Here is a 17,163-nt window from a genome sequence, read left to right on the forward strand (position 1 = left end):
GATATCGAGGAAAGTTTCGTTAATTCATGTCTGGTCTGTTAAGAAAATTCAGGATGTTTTCAGTGAGGAATTCTCGAGCGCGAAGGGTTATTTTAGTCCAGTGTCCGGAGTTGTTCAGTTTCTACAGGGTGAGTCGAAGGAATTGTCCAAGATTTTTCGGAATAGCCTGAGTTCCGCGGAAGTTACATTTGTTTGAAGTTCGAGGAGAAAGTTCATCTCTATGAGTTGAAAGTTCGTCGAGATTAAACGAAATTTCACGTGACAAATCGGTATCCCCGAAATCTCGGCTCCCGACACCCTGTAGATCCACACGCCGTCGACTCTCCGACGCGAGGAGTCATTCATCAGAAACGCGATTATCTGCAAGCGTGAACTCCATATATCAATTCGCGACAAGCGCCGTTCAATCGGCCGTAGCGGCGTGGATCAGCGAGATCCGACGGCGATTAATAACAAGACGATCGTCGTGCACGCGACGAAAGCGGCCATCGCGACGCACCGATTCGGTGCAGCCGGCGGCTGATTTAAATTCCATCGTAACAGCGTTAAACAACGGAAAGAAAGTGTTAAAAGAAAAGACGCTGGAATATGGACACAGACGTCGGTTATAATATATATGTATGTATATATATATATATTTTTTTTTTAGATGCAATGATCCTGGGCGATCCCAAGGATCTTAGGAGGATTCCTCTACGGGGAACCACGGGACGCGCGAAGAGGGATGCTGGAAGAAGATTCTAGAAAATCAGAGAGAAACAGGGAGAAGAAAGAGAGAAAGAGTGAGAACTGAGAGAGCTTTTCAGAGAGAGGAGGTATTGGGTGTCCTACCTTTAAAGTCATCGTCCTCGATCGTTGTGCTGCTGTCGGTCGATTCCTTCACCTGAGAGCCGTCGCCCTTCTTCGTGCTCCGACCTGGAGCACGCAGAGCGTTTTTCAGTGAGATCGGCAACAGGGGTACGGGGGCAAAGTGGCAAATACGCAAAAATCGTGTAATCCCGCAGGACAGACAAACAGAGAAGAGAAAGAGAGATGTTTGGCGGTGGGTCTAGGGGTGGTTAGGCCGAGGGGATTCAGCGTGGATGCGGTTAGAGGTGTCGGCTGTCCGGGAGTTGCGAGTGAACGGCTAGATTAGAGCACACAGAAGGGATCGCGGAAGATCGTCGTTTCGCGGGTAGACGTCTGGGATCGAAAGGAGCGCCGAGAGTTCCTCCGCTCGGCCGAGGGGAATCCTCAGATTCCGAACGATTCGACAGAATTCTGTTCACCTGCTCCTGAAGCGTCTCAGAGAATTCTGTTCGATCTTGACGAGCTACGAGAAGATTATTCCTAAAGACGTCAAGGCTGACTCTGGGACATCGAGGAGGACAGACGGGAGAAGCTTGGGCGGTTAGTAGATTCTCGATCGTGCTGAGAAGCTTGCTTGCTCGTGCGAGTGAAGATTAGTAGTAGAAGACTCAACGAAGAGACGGTGGAAGCATTGAGAAATAAGAAAAGAGTTAGAATTCCGAGAGGACGGGTATCCTTGGCGTAGAGACACGAGTCGCTCGCTGGTCCGGGTCGCAGCGAGTAGACCTAGCAAGGAATTACTCCGAAGAGGAACCGATTTCTGAAGAGCGTGGACCGGAAACTGTGTTCCCCGCCGCGGGAAACAATCGAAACTGGAACGAAGTTCGAGAACAATGGGGGACAATGAATCTGGCTGGAAGTAGGTTTCCTTGGTTCGACCCTTTCTCTCTCCTTTCAGGACGCTGTTGCGTTACTGGCTGATAGCTCGACCGCGGATTTCTATGCGGACGCGACGCGTTCGCGCGGCGATTCACAGAAATTCGGACCGGTTCGAGATCCGGTCGTCCCGTTAACCGTTCCATCCGAACGGCATTGTTTCCGTTAGATTCGTAAACAGTTCGTAACGGTCCATCGATCGCAGAGCAACTGGTCGAGGAATCGAACAGAGAGGAGAGAGAGAGAGAGAAGGTCGGGGAGAGGAGACGCTCTCGGAGGACTCCTCGAGGCGACGTAAATTCGGCAAACAAAAGGCACCTGAGAGAGATCCGCGCGTCTCCGGAGGGGATTTAAGAAGATGTTTGGTTCGAGTGTACGCGCATGGGATTCCGAACTCTCTAGACTGCATCGGGGACGCGACACGCGAGGAGAATGGCACACCGTTCGATGTGTTTGGTAAGCTGGATGTGTTTTCTGTTAGTATCGAGGAGGAGAGTTTGTTTCTAGTCTAAGGAAACTAGTGAAACTTCGCCTTGAGAGGTTGAACGATGACACGTACCTCAAACCAGACATCTTTGGTTAGTGAACTAAATAGTCGTGGATTTTCAAGGTCAGCTTCTTTTAGTATTTTTGTATTTCGAAGGATATTGTGTATTAACCTCTTACGTGAAATTTCTGTGTTTCAGAAGGTATTATATCGTTTCTGTTTAAACGCTTTGTTATTTCTTTAGTTTGAGAATACGATTATGCGTAGGGAGCGGCGACCTTGGTAATCCAGTAGTTTTTGAAGCAGACTATAGCGCGACTTTCGATCGAGATCGACGCAACCAGAAGTGTCTCGCGTTGCACGGGATCGTTTCCAAAAAAGTCGAGTGAAAGCCGACGTCTTTAGAAACCCGCGTCGCTGTATTAGGCAACGGGATCGTTAAACGTCGCAATTAAACGAGCGCGAGGTTTGCTCCAATTAGGCGACGCCTGTTTAATGACTGTAGGCCGCATTCCGCGCTGGCAATCGAGTTTAGCTTGTCGTACCAGAGAGGGCACGGATTCTTTTCACACTTTGCACGATGTATCTTTTATCGTGGCTTCTCTGAATATTTTCTCGTCAGAGAAGTGTAGTATAAATGAGTTACAGTTATTTTTAACTCGATTATTGGTGAGGCCATTTTAAATTTGAATTTTAAATGAAATACTTAGATGTTCTGGTTGTTGCGTCGGTCTGATCGAACATAATAGCCAAGCGGAAATTTTGACGTCTTCGAAGTGATCTTCTATCGTTGCATTGATTAATTAGAGACTTCTTTTCACCTGATTCTTATGTTTAATTTTATACAGCTGTTGCTTCAACGGTAACTCGAGACGTTCAATTTAATCGTTAACTCGTAAAGAATGGCAGTCTATGGAAACCTGTTGTCAACAACAGACTGAACGACGTCAAAATTCCGCCAGCCACTCGTCCACGCGATCGTGGTCCCTCCACGAACCTCTGAAAGAAACTTCTCAAGGGGAGAAAACAGAACACGTATGCAGAGAGATCATCTCCGATGAAAAGGAGAGCCTCGATGGTGTACGCACGTCGTGGCGTGAACCGAAAAAACGCAGGGAAAAACTGAGAAATACAGGAAAAGACAGAGCTTGAAAGAGACACAAAGACAGAAATAGAAGGAAACAATAGAGAAACAAGAGTCACAGAGTCAAATAGAAGTGATTATAAGAGATTACAACGGATCATAAGGAAAAAGAGAGAAAGAGCGAGAGAAGAGTAGAAAGGACATCATATTATCGGACAAGTCGGGATATTAAGCACTCTAGGTGCATGTGTTCAGCATGCCAGACAATCGTGAATCAGAAAAGAAAAGTCAATCAAAATCAAGTCAGTCGATCAACGTCAGTCAATCAATCAATCAGTCAACCAATCAATCCGAAAAGAAATCAATCCGCGGAGCGTGTTCTGCCGATGCTCTCAAGACGAGAAACTCGTTTTTTTTTCTTTCTTTGTTCGGTGCCAGGAGAAAAATGGTCCTCGACGGTTGCTTTACCTTTCTGATGGCTCCTTCTCGAGAGCTCGGCTCGGCGTGTATCCGTGCCAGAAGCGTCGTGAACGGTTCGCAAAAGAGAAACACTGTTAAACGGCATGCTTGAGCGGCGTGCTATTTGCGTGTGGTCGAATCGGGGATGATCGGATAAATAGAATAATTCGTGTGTCTTTCGTGTCTTTGTGATGCGTTCCATCGAGTCGCGATCGTTCAGCGTTGTATTCGGAGACTGGTCAAGCATGCTGTCCTTTCGTTACATTCTTTCACGCCAGCGATTAGTAGATCAAGAACATCAATGTGGATTTATGATTTTGGATGTTGACACTTGAAATGTTAAATAAACACAATGGGAATTAAAGTGAAGTTAGGATTGCATTTCGAGTAATGGAGATTTTGTGACTAGTAATATTTGTTTACCACTGGACATTAGTGAAATTTAATGAAATTGGTTTTAGTAAAATTTCAGTGGAGATTATGGGTATAAAGTTAACACCGGAATATTCGTGATTAGATGAGTATTTACGAAGAGGATACGAAAAATAGTTAAGAAAGGACAAGGATAAAGATTGTTGAGACAGAAATAACAACTTTTGCGAATCGCTAGCGTGAAACGACTCGTAGACGGCGATTACACGGATTGTATAACTCCAGTTCGGTAGCCTGGCTTCTGGCGGCCATTTTGTCGGCCGCGGCCGCGGTAACTGTGATTTACTCAGGAGCAAGGCGGGTTGCATACATTCCGCGCTCGTTGCCAAGGCAAACGGGGCGTTATTTACTGTCGCCCGCTTCCACTCGAGGATCTTTGCTCTTCCTCTTCGATCAACTTCACGAAAAACGTCTTTCCTCTTTAAACGAGGAGAAGTGAACCGTCGGTAAAGATTATTTTATCGAAGAACCGAGTACAACCGTGTAATCGACACTCGACGAGCCTCCGTCCTTTCGACGCTGGCATCGATAGTTCCTGTCCTCGATCGTGGAAACGAGTGCTCTCAATCTCCTATCGAATCAACGTCTCTTAAAATTGAACTACAAAATTTCTCGCGTCCGCAACAGAAGAAACACCTCCCGAAAATCGCAGAACTGCAGATAAAAAAAATACAATCGAATTTCGTGTTCACCTTCGAGCGTTCCCGAAAAAAAGAAAACTTTCGCTCAACGTATTTACTCGCGAGAGACATCAGCGCGTCCGAAGATACTCGAAACCGCCATGAATCATTCAACGCGTCCCGACGATTCGAATAAAATCGGGGCGTCCCCGAGATCATCGCGCGTTTCCGGCGAATCGAGATTTCCTCCGAGATTCCGGGAGAAAGACGAGTGAACCGCGTAATGATCGCCGCGCGATATCGAGTCTCGTTGAGCACGGGGCTCCCGGTGAATAATTCACCGCGATAGTCGAGCGAGGCACTCGGTTCCGACGAAACACGGGAGCGGAATTCCTCCGTGCACCTTTCGGCCGCGTTTTTATGCAACGCGCGCGATGCTTCTCTTGTACCAGCGTTTCGGAGCCGTTTCCTTCGAGACGTGAGTCTCGACTGTCCTTATCTTTGGGGTTCTTCGGACGAACTGCACGAAACGTTCTCACGTGTTCCCCTTTTATCACCGTTCCCTTTCCCTCGGTATCTTCACGAAGAAAGTTTTCCGCAGATGGACGGAGAGAATCTTCCTAGTGTTTCGGACAGTTCACGAGAGTAGCGGAATACAGAGGAAAATTCCGAATGTTAATCTCTCGTCTGAAGAATCACTTAACCAGGTCTGAAGACTAATTGGCGAGTGATATATTTACTAACAGTAAATGTAAGAGATAAATATAAGTCGATGGAACGAACAGAACCGATGATTGGATTAATATCCAACGAAAGTCTTCACAGTCTTCACAACTTCAGAGATTTTATGCTGAAACTTTGCGTCTAGGATTCTCAGATTTAACAAAGACGATCCTTCCTTAACAAAATTTCCCTGCCCGTCGAGGAGGAATATCGAAGCAGAAATCTGATTCCACGCGCGAAGCGCGTCTGGACGACTCTCGGCAACCCCAAAGAGGACAGCCGCGAAGCGAGTCGATCAATTATCGTCGGAGGATCGGGAAAAGGTAGGATAAGATCAGCCGAGGATACGGTCGCTCCGACCAAAGGAAAAGCTCCCGGGAAAACCGCGGAACACTCCGGGGACATCGATGCGCAGCGGCGTGGACGGCCGTTTTGCAACATGCTGCACAGCCCGTCACGCGCGCGTCTCTACGGTTTCCTGTGTTTGCATTCCCAGTGCGCCCGGTCCGCGAGAAATGCGAGCAACGCATCCGTATCAGACACAGCCGAGAACCAGGCGAAAAAATCAGATAAAGAAGCGAGGCGGAAAAGCGCAGGCATGCCAACTGTCGGTCGGGACGGTCGTGCGGAGGTTTCCTTCGCGAATGTGTTATCGGGATCTCCAGTTCCAATTTCTTAGAGAATTTTCTAATAGTTCCTAATAGTATCAGTCTAGCTAAGTGTTATTAGAAAATTGTCTAATTTATCATTGGATCCACGACAGTCCGGTATCTCCGAAAGAATTTTCAGTGAATGGAGGCAGATTGTTTGAGAGCTTTCTCGTGGAAGAGAGATTGAGACTGTCTCTTCCTTCAGAAATGTAAGTGTTATAATTATCTTGGTTTATTAGGGATTTGATATTTGCACTCGAGTCTGCTGATACTGTTCCATTTCTACTGCTCGGGAATGTATTCCGGGGATTCCATTGGTTTCACGCGACGCTGTTTCATAAGAGACCGTGGACAAAAGATTCCGAGTTAACGAGGAGATACGGAGAGTGGACTACAGGGTGACGCTGAAATGGAGACGAGGTTTCTGAGAGGAGCGTCGAGTTGAGTTTTAATTAGTCACCCTGTGCGCGTATTTATAGCTTCGTATATTATTTCGGTGTAAGTAAGCAGGATAAAACGAGAGAGGTGGGAAGGAGCGAGTCAGTAGTCAATGAAACCATCTCAGAATCGAGTCCAGTGCTCTCTATGAGCTCGTCGTTGGTCCCGAGTAGTGTAGTCTAAAGGGAAACCCTTCTATTTCGAATGATCTCCCTGTTTCATCTGAAAGTTTCGAACGCTCGTCCATCAATGATCGAGAGAAACGAGACTGCAGCCTCTTGTTCGATCAAAAATAGACATTGTCCTCTTCCAATCTAGCCACTGGGACCAACTAGGACGTTGCAGAGGGTCGAAGTTCAATCCCGAACACAAGCAACAGGAAACCACCGACGAGCGCGCCCGCGAGAAAAATATCTCATAGCGTGTGTTGAGTCGGTTAATTGTATCGTGTGTGTCGTCGTGTTCGCTTATCATTTATCATCGGTCAGACAGATCCTCTTTCGTCACGAGATCGTCGGGAAGGATCAGAGTTTTAACTGGAGGGTGTTTTGCGTTGCACCTCCGACCCACTTCGCGTTAACAGGGTGCGTACCTTCGTCAGAAATATCATCAGTCGTTTCAGTTCTCGTTAGAAATATATGAATATATATATATATAAACTTGTTCGGTGTGTTGATAGATTGTTTTGTTTATGCATGTAGGGTAAATCGGGGAGAGAGATGGCCCATTTGCTTCGAGGGAACATCGCGAATGTCCTCGACATTTAACACTAGAACTGAAGACTTAATATGATTGATATGTGATCCATATAAAAATTGTAACAGATGCTCGGTTTCTTCAGGCACTCGTTGCAATATTCAAGTGAAGCTATTTTCAAGATCATCTCGAGTATTCGATGCTTTTAACACTAGGTTTACGGGAATTTATTGTACACTTGATTCTATTATTCCTAAAAGAATTGATGCTCGTTTATTCAGATCGTGGAAACTGGAGATTCGATAGTAATATCAAATCAGGTAATATAATATCAAAATCGGCGTGAACATTTATAATATTTCTAAAATCCAATATGCGCTAATTTGACGTTCCGTAAACCTAGCGTTAAGATATCGATCATCGCGAAACAAAACAATCGAAACCAGTCATTTTGATACGATAGTTCTAGTGTTAAAAGAGAAGTGTATTGGTAAAAATCGATTACACTAGAAAAGGAACAGTCGACCGTTCCACTGGCTGGAAACGTCAACCGGGAGTTCTCGGAGATTCATGGTGTATTACTCGAACGATTAAATAGCTGCACGGCACAAGATCCGGAGCCACCGAGAGCAATTGAAAATCTAAATATTTGACGATTCGAGTGGGACTCTAATGAAATGGGCCATTTCAGCCGAAATCACCTCACGTGTTCGTGGTACGTGTTCGTTTGTTCGTGAGAGATAGAGAGACAGAGAGAATAGAGAGACAGACAGAGAAGAGAAAGACAGTATAAAGAGACGGATAAGAGAGAACGATCTGATTCGTTGGCTCGCGTTCTCTCGGCCGGAAAAACCGAATCTCCACTTGCCGTGGGATCCGTGGGATTCGTTCTCCGGGACTCGTGAATTTTCTTCTTGCTCGCTAACTTTTTTCGTTACCTCCGGTCTCCTCCGGCTCGAAATTCCTGGATCTGATAGAGTTGCTTCGCCATTTCGATCGTACAGGCGCCTTTTCGTGCGTGAACACGCGTCAGTATACAAGGATCCAGGCTCCGGAGGCACAAGTTTCCTGGGAGGGTTCGATCTCGGAGGATTTCGCGAAGCTTTTTCGGATTCTTTGGGATTCGAACGTCCGTGACTAGCATCGGCGCGCCGTTTCATTAGGGAAGAGAGATTTGAAGAGCAGTTTCCCTTGGAGATGGAACATTGGAATTTACCGACAATCGCCTTGGAATTAAAGAGAATTGGAGATTTCTGTTTGAATTGTACGTATAATATACTATGGTATATTATATTTTCAAGGGATTTCAAGGCGACCGCGAGTAGTAGTAATTAGTAATATATGGGGAGTATAATCGAGAGGCGAGAGAACGCTAGCTACAATTTCCCTGTACCAGGAACACGATCGAGGAATAATGAGATCGTAGCGGTCGATCGGTTGATCGTCGACGCGCGATTTCGTTTCTTCTGATTCGATGAGGAGATGCGCGGTGATGATCGCGCTAGCATCGTGAAGATGAGCCTGCATCAGGGGATGATCGAGGGAACGATCTGATTAGCGCTGCCGTTCGGAAATCTTTCGTATCTTGATCGGCATCTACGTCATCTGACCTTCAATACTTATTTCAATCTTCCCATGAACTGAGAAGGAATAAAACAAGATTGAAAGAAAATCATCTATCTTTCCGTGACTTGCATCGTCATTACCTGTCAAGTAACACTAAAACTACCAGCAAGCCAAAATCATTCCTGATGTCTTTTCGCAACTATTAAAAAGATAACACGTTTCTCTGAGAAATTGCTAAAAAAATTGGTTTAACGATATGCAGACTAAATTGCAATTAGAGTATCGATTAATCCTTAGAGTTTCTACAGGAATTTCGGAAAGTCAACTGCTCGGTAGTTTTCGCGTCAGTTTCATTAATTGAATTTCAACTGTACGCCGAGTATCCGTTTGCACGTTGTTCCCTTTGAGAATTTCGATCCGATTTCTACGAGTCAAGTAATGAAACACTTCCGAACGGCAGCGCACGTGATACTGATAAGCGGAGGGTTGTGCGAGAAGCTCGAGAGCGAATTATGAATCCGTAAATTCTATTCGACAAGATATCCCGGGCCAAGCGAGGAAAGTAAGTACTTTAGGCCGCGTGTCCACGTGAGAGTAATCACCGAGGGTCGGGCTCGCGTTTCTGTTCGCTTCGTAACCATTGTCCGTTCAGTATTCTCCCTTCAGAATAGAGTGGAGCAGACTGTACGTCTGAATCCACTAGCGAGTTCTGTTCGGAATCATCCTTTCGCAAAGTGGGTACGCAGCTTAAGTATGATTTATTTTAAACTTTCAATTCGATAGGATATAATCGATAGGAAATATTCTTGGTAATCGTGCGAATTTCGAAAGCTGATAATAATGCACGATTTAATGATTAACTCCGGCTGGAAGGATAGATTGATCCTTGAGCTGCGTACCCACTTGAGAGCCACTATCGAGAGTATCCTAAGTACCTTGATCTAGTTTCTTGATCTTCAAGTAACTGAAACTCGATTCCCATTAGATGGAAGGTAACGTTCTACAGATAATGGAATAGAAAAACTACGATTGTGGAAACAAAGTCTTCCACCTTGCTGTTCATTTATTCGAGAGTTTTAGAATATTCGTTTCCTCGGAAACACCCAGAAATCAGAGATGAAGCGATTCTCGCACGAGGACGAAGTTTCTCAGCGGACTGTACGCTGGAAGAGAGGAGACGTAAAAAAGGGGAAACGCGAGATCGATGGCCGTCTTCGACCGCGTAATTGAAACAAATCGCCGGCGAAAGATCGCCGGTGTTTGTACGGCGGATTTCTCGCGGAAATTGTTACACGAAAGTATTCGATGGAGGCGATAAGGTCGCCGAATGGCACGCGACCGTCTAGAACGCGTCGGATTTTCCCCGGAAAATCAGCGTCGCGCCGCGGGCAAACGGAATTAACCCTAACACCCTTACCATCGACGGACGAACGAGGAAAAAAGCTATCGTCCCCGACGAGACTGTCTCTCTCCCAATCGAACTCCCATTTCCCGATGTCTCGAAAATCGATCCGCAAACTCGACGTTCCCTCGATCGAAGATTCCTGCTCTCCGAGAACGTTACCTTCCAAGTTTCGCAAAGCAAATAATCGAAGTTTCCCCTCGCGAGAAAGAAAAGCGAATCGATCAACGTCGGAGAGGGCACGAGTCGGGAACTTCCTTGGAAACAATAAAGGAAAAACTCGCTCGCGAACGCTCCACGGAGCTCGCATCGTGAATGTCCGCTGTTTCAACAGCGACCGGTCGACTGTGGAATTGAACCGTCTTCCGCGTAATATAATCACAACCAATGACGAGTATACACGTCGAACGCGGTGCGGACGCACCTAACGTATATTGACCCTTTGTCCTACAATTGCTTTCGCAATTGCGCTCGCCGTGGCGATTTCGTCGTTAACGATTTGCCAGGAGGAATCGAGTGTCCCGCGCTCCTCCCGCGTCTGCGTGCGCTCCGGTGATTAACAATCGATGGTACAAAAATAATCCCCGACTTCAACTTGATTGGACGTAACGACGGTTGCACGAGTCGCGAGTCACGTGTATATTTGATAGAATAAACAATCGATTGGGAAATTGGCGTTATTCTCGATTCCACAGCGACGGGGATGCTCGTCGGAGTTAACCGGTTGAAGGAAGCTCGTCACGAATCGGGACGCTCCGAAATAAAACCGAGACGCGTGCCGCTCCGTCGCCGAACGATCCGCGTTACCGATTCGCCGGGCGAGAAGTATAAATAATAAATCCGCTGTCGTGGACCCGTGTCTCGCGCGACGCGAGACGAGAGAGCTCGGGACGGGCTATCGACGTGTTCCCGGTGCTATCGATTCAGGAGAGAACCGTCCGCCGCGCTTTATGCGACGCGGCCGAGAATATTCGCCGGCCTATCCTACCTGATTCTACGTCGAGCGCAAAGTGTCTCCGACGATGTGTCTTTTTCGCATTTGAATCGAGTACACGCAGTTCAGGTGCGCCTCGACCGATCGACGATCGAGCGACGAGATATCTTGGGTCGATCGATTTTACGATCTCGGGAATAATTGAATGATTTGTGAGATATGTGGAATATTTGTGTAAGATTAATTTAATAAAATGATTTGAATATTACGGAGAGAATGTTGATATCCGAGAAGTTAATTGCGAGGTTTGAGAGAATGAGATTTGAGAGAAATTATTGTAATTGATACAGGAAAGTATCAGATTGATTTTAGAAAGATTGTGTTGATTCAGTTGTATAGGTTCGTTTGTCGATGGCTCGTCGGAGATTCGATGCTCGATCGATCGAAGCCCTGCTATAATATAACAGGGTGAGTGAGGGGCTGGTGTGGCGAACTAATAATAAAAAGAAGTACACATCAACTAAACGCAGCCAAGTCGCCGCGCGGTGACGATCAACGTTGCCAGTGTCAACTTCCCGCGCGTACCGCGCGCAGTGTTGTCTCTAATGCGGAGTTAGGTCTTCGGTCCTTCGGATAAAACAAGTTTCATCTAGACAACGGACAGAGGACAATGGAAACCTTCGAGTACAGAATAATGATGATAATCAGCTCAGAAATAAGAATTTTTAACAGATCTCATGCTTCTATTGTTGTAGTTTTCAATCGATGCAACAGACCTATACGCAAATCGAACGAATCTTTGATTTCATTTCCTCCAGTAAGATCTACAAATATATCACTTTGCACTCTAAGTTATAGATATAAATTATATCCGAAGTTTACACTAATCAGTTCAAAATTACTTCCTCTTCGTCAGAGTATCTACAATTCATCTACGCTTCACATGGATCTACACTTTATCTACAATCTCGACTTCCAGAGAATTTAATTAAACAACGGTCTACAGATTAAACTTCATTGTTCTGATCTAAATACCATCTGACTCGCTTACAATTTATCTAGACTCAATCTACAGCAAATATATACTATGATAATACATATTAGCGATAATTCAATGCTTACATCAGACTATTCAATAATACAGCTTATCATTTCCATAATGAAAAGTGTGTTGCTATCACTCAAATGATTAGAATCTACTGAAATGAAGACACGTTACTCAACACTAAAAACAGTAAAACTAAATCAAACTTCGTTACCAAATCAATGTTCACTGTCCATACCAAAACTAGTTCACAAGTATAGCTACACACAGCTAATATACAATCCAATTAGCTGTAGATTTTCAACAGGAGCGCGATTTATCGGTCGACGGATCTAGATAATTTCGTTTTATCCGAACGAAGCCCAACTCCGCTCTACGGATGCAAGATGCCGTCTACTCGACTAGTACGGGGCTAGAGCGTTCTAAAGGTACGCTTGTGCTGCTCGCACGCGCGTGTATGTTTATATGTGTGTCTGTTTGCGTGTGTAAATATTTATATATACATATACGTATATATAAATATTATATATATTATAATATTATATATAATAATATATATATATATATATATATATATATAAATAAAGTGTACACGCGTGTAGGTACAGGTGTACAGATACGAATACACAGAATACATTATAATATTACTCGTTCGAGCATCTAGTACACAGGAGGCGGACGAGTGAACGCTGTGTCAACTAACAAGTGGGTAACACGTGTGTGTGTGTGGTACGTCTGTGATTGTGTGTGCTCTGGGTGTCCGTGTGTCTATATACAAAACGTACATAACACAGACATCAATTGGCTATCAATATTCATGCCCGCTCTTTCGGAACGTTGCTCGGGACCTCAGCAGAAAAAAAGTACATCGTGAAAGGAGAAACGCGGTTTCGACGAGTTCGAAACCGAATACGGAAAGTTGAGTGCCCGAGGGAGTTTTTTTCAAATTCACTTTCAATCTCAGAGTCCGCGGACGATCGGATCTATCTTGGAATCTTGGAGCATCGAGAACACTTAGCCAACCGAATTAGATCTCCCACTTTTATTTGCAATTCATCAAATATTCTTGTTTTTACGAAACATAGTTTTTAAATAAATTAATTGAATGAGCATAATTGAAGATAATGGAGGTTGTAGTTATAGCTCTTTCTTAAGAGAGTAAATATGAAAGAATTACCATGAGAATTAGACTTTTCTAAGGATCTCTATAAAAACCATTGTAGATTGCATTATTTATATATATTTTCATATCGACTGCATTTTATATAGCACTGCACTTTCGAATTAGATGCAGAATCCCGTGAATGCAGAAAGATCCGATCAGCGATTCAGATCGCTCAAGGTTGGAACGTTCCGCGAACAAGATCGAAACGCAGGAGAAAAAGGGGGGAAGATAGGTTCGCAACGTTCGGAAATCGCGGACACGAATACCACGGAATAAGAGAAATCTGGGACAACCGATGCGTCTCGTGTTTCGCTGATGCCTCGTGGGACAGGATGCACCGATCGGCCACAGACCGGTCAGCGATACTAAACGCACAAGTAACATCAGTTCCTGGGCATTTCTCTCGCTAGTGGACCGAAACAGTTTGCGTTCGGTACCCGGTTGTATCTACCATCGTATTCCCGATTCTAAATTCTCGCGATCCACGCCCATTCTTCGAATTTTTCAACACCGCTCGAAACGATTTCAAAGGTTCGTCTGAAAGTTCGAGAAAGTAGGCACTCCGAGTTGCTCGAATCGCTATCCTGAGGACGCGAGTCTATTCGAGATCGACAGACCGGTACCCTCGTCGTATCAAACACAGAGGAAAAAAAAAGGAAAATAAAGATCAAGCTTTCTTCGCTTGCAAAATATCGTTGCCTGAAAAAGAGAATGCGAACGAGTGGACTACAGATTTCTCTGGAATTCAGCGGTGAATTTGCCTCGCGAAAGGTTCCATTGTCGGTCGGAATCGAGTGATATTCGTTATTTCCGTGCTAACACTGGGATCGAATGCGGACAATCTGCAGTGCACTCGTGAGATGCGTTCGTGGAGCGATTGATGCGACAGAAAGCGTAACGATCGATGATTTCCGCGTCGAGTTCGTCGGAATGAATTACCAAACGCCTCCCTTTTCCTTTCGTTTCCCCATTTCCGAGCTGTCTTTTTTCGTTTCCCGTGATGTGCGCTCCCGAAAGCGACGAAGCATGACTCGATACATGATTCTCGGTACGCAGACCGATGAGCGTGATGAGGAGAGAACTGCTTGAGTCCACTGCGACGAATGATTCGCGTTACCCAGAATTCAAGGTGTGTCGATCACGCAGCAGGCGCATTCAGAGGATCGGAAGAAGTTCAAATATTTAAGGGGAGAAGAGAAGACAACGGGTCTACGGAGGATTGATCGAGATTATGTCAACGTTCTCGTGGAGAGATCATCGGATCACCGGAGAAACAAGACGAGAATTCATCTGCGTAACAGAGATCACTAAAAATCAGCAAATTTCAAGTTACAAACAGTGACGTTCGTTCTTCTGTATCTTTTAAGTACATATTTTCACACTGTTCTCATTAGTCACTCGTATAAACGGTATTAATGATGTACACTACGAAAAGTCACCAGAATCGTTAACATAATGTTGAACAAGCCGGTGCACGCGGTGTCGCCGAACTTCGTCGGCGGAAGTGTTTCGAAGGTGCGTCGAGCCTCGTGGAAATGTATGAAAATTTGTCGATACTCCGAGTACCATCGAAACACTCCGAGAGTCGCGTTCGTTCGGGACACCCGGTGCACAGAAGAACGAAGAGTTCGAACGGAGACTCGAATGCAGGCAGCGAGTCTCGCCAGCAGAAAGAAACAATCGGGACTTCTGGGTAACGTAGCACAGTCCTTGCAGGATATGAGGTGTGCGAGCCAAGTGCATCGACTATGAGTTGCACCCGGTATACAGGACGTCTCCGAAATCATTCGACAATTGATTCAAATTAGGCAGAGTCTACGAGAAGAACTGTATCGAAAGTGAAAGGAATTTTTTTCGTGGAACGTTTCCTTTCCGAGGGAATTTTAATGAACTACTGAAATTAGCAGATCGAAATGATTTCTTTTATGATTAATGAGAAAGTATAAGCACTTGTTTTAGGAATGATTTTAGAAATGATTCAAGAAGCTGATTCAGTGACACTTAGACTGATATATAAGGAAATTAAAGTTTTAATAAATGTATGCTTGTAGCAACTAGAAATAAATATCGAAAGTGAAAGGAATTTTTTTCGTGGAACGTTTCGTTTCCGAGGGAATTTTAATGAATTACTAAAATTAGCAGATCGAAATGATTTCTTCTTTTATGATTAATGAGAAGGTATAAGCACTTGGTTTGAAATGATTTTAGAAATGATTCAGTAATACTTGGATTGAAATATAGGAACAATCAATTCAAGTGCTCCATAGTGAAGTAGATAAGGTGATTCACGATCAGACCTGATATGACACGAGAAATCTTCGAAAACCATTATTTCGGAAACGAAGGATTGCACGGGAAAAGTATATTCTTTCTTCTCAACTTGATTTTCCTTGTAGAATCGATATATAATGATTTCACGAAGATCCTGTATACGCGTGTGCGTGTGAATGACTATAATGATGCCTGGAGCGAGCGAGGCTGAAATTCTGAAGAGGAATCCAAGAAGAATCGTGAAATTTTGAGTCGGTGGCAAGCTGAAGGCCAATTGGGGTGAATCCCGGGGGTTTCATGGGGAAATTTCGCCTCGTTGCTCAGAGATCGATTGGATCTATGGGATCAACTGAGGGGGAGATCTAAGTTGTTCGATGCACGAGCAGGAATGATACTTGGTGCTTCGTTCCGTGGCCACGATCGCTTCTTCGATTTTAAACTAATCAATTGTACCTTGAATGATCTACAATCTAATCATTTAAACATTGAATAAAACGATTATAAAAAATTAACTTTCGATGATTTACCGAATCCAAAACATCTTCCTTTCCCAACTAAATCCCAGCTCGAAGAAAGTAAGAAAATCCCGTAATCTAGAACACGAACACTTTAACGTGCGCGCGTTCGTCTGTTCGCGCGCGTGTCCTTTCATCCATCGTTCACTTTTAATGCGCATTGTAACAGAAGCCCTCTCCCCGCGATTGCCAACGAATAAACAAAGAAACAGAGCCAAGTGCGCGGCCACGTCACGGAGCACCACTCAAAAAGAAACACGAAAGGTCAGAATGAACAACGATCCTCGGGCACATATGTAAATATGCATCCCAATATATACATACATGTATATATATACATATCTACACATACATACATGTATATAAATATATACACAAGAGATAAAATAAGGGCAGTGTGTATGTGGTGTGCAAGACGGACGAAGAACGGTGGTGGTAGACTTTATGGGTTATGAATTCGGGAATGTATAAAGTTACACAGAAAGAGATATATATATATATATATAGAGAGAGAGAGAGAGCGAAGAGATATACAGAAAACGGAGTGATCAGAGAATGATAGAAAGAGAAGAGAGTAGAGAGTGAGAGAGAGAGAGAGAGTAGAGTAGAGAAGAGAGAAAAGTGGAAGAAAGACAAGAATAGACTGAAGACACAGAAATAGAGATACAAGGGTTTCACAGGGGCTGGTGAGGGGTTTGTGGAGGTGGGGCGGGGCGGTGGGCGTAAAATTTAATAGGAGATATAAAAGTACTGTCTGTCGTGGTCCATGAAGCGCTGAAGAGGGCCGGAGGTACTTACCCTGTGCATCATACTTACTGGAAAAGTTCCTCGTCGCCAACATGGTCGTCAGAATAGCGACCTGTGGACAAAGAACAGAGAGCAAAGTATATATACAAGGCGTTCTCGTTTCGCTCTCGCATTAACGTCTACGACTAACCAGAAAAGTCGAAT

The 17,163-nt window shown here is 44.6% G+C and overlaps 1 protein-coding gene across 38 annotated transcripts in view; it reads right to left on the reverse strand.

The window, feature by feature from the left end:
• CaMKII (Calcium/calmodulin-dependent protein kinase II) overlaps nucleotides 1–17,163 on the reverse strand; it is a 156,837-nt gene that overhangs the window by 47,070 nt on the left and 92,604 nt on the right. For 18 of the 38 annotated variants that reach the window (XM_031989332.2, XM_031989356.2, XM_031989355.2 and 15 more), the window contains exons 11-12: nucleotides 17,011–17,071; nucleotides 832–915 (exon numbers count right to left, since the gene is read on the reverse strand). In XM_031989332.2, the coding sequence (XP_031845192.1) occupies nucleotides 832–915; nucleotides 17,011–17,071 (145 nt within the window). The remainder of the gene's footprint in view (nucleotides 1–831; nucleotides 916–17,010; nucleotides 17,072–17,163) is intronic. The other 20 variants (XM_031989358.2, XM_031989357.2, XM_076370731.1 and 17 more) reach the window with 3 other exon arrangements.

Source organism: Nomia melanderi, chromosome 9 (assembly GCF_051020985.1).
Source record: "Nomia melanderi isolate GNS246 chromosome 9, iyNomMela1, whole genome shotgun sequence".
In the NCBI taxonomy this organism is placed as follows: Eukaryota; Metazoa; Arthropoda; class Insecta; order Hymenoptera; family Halictidae; genus Nomia; species Nomia melanderi.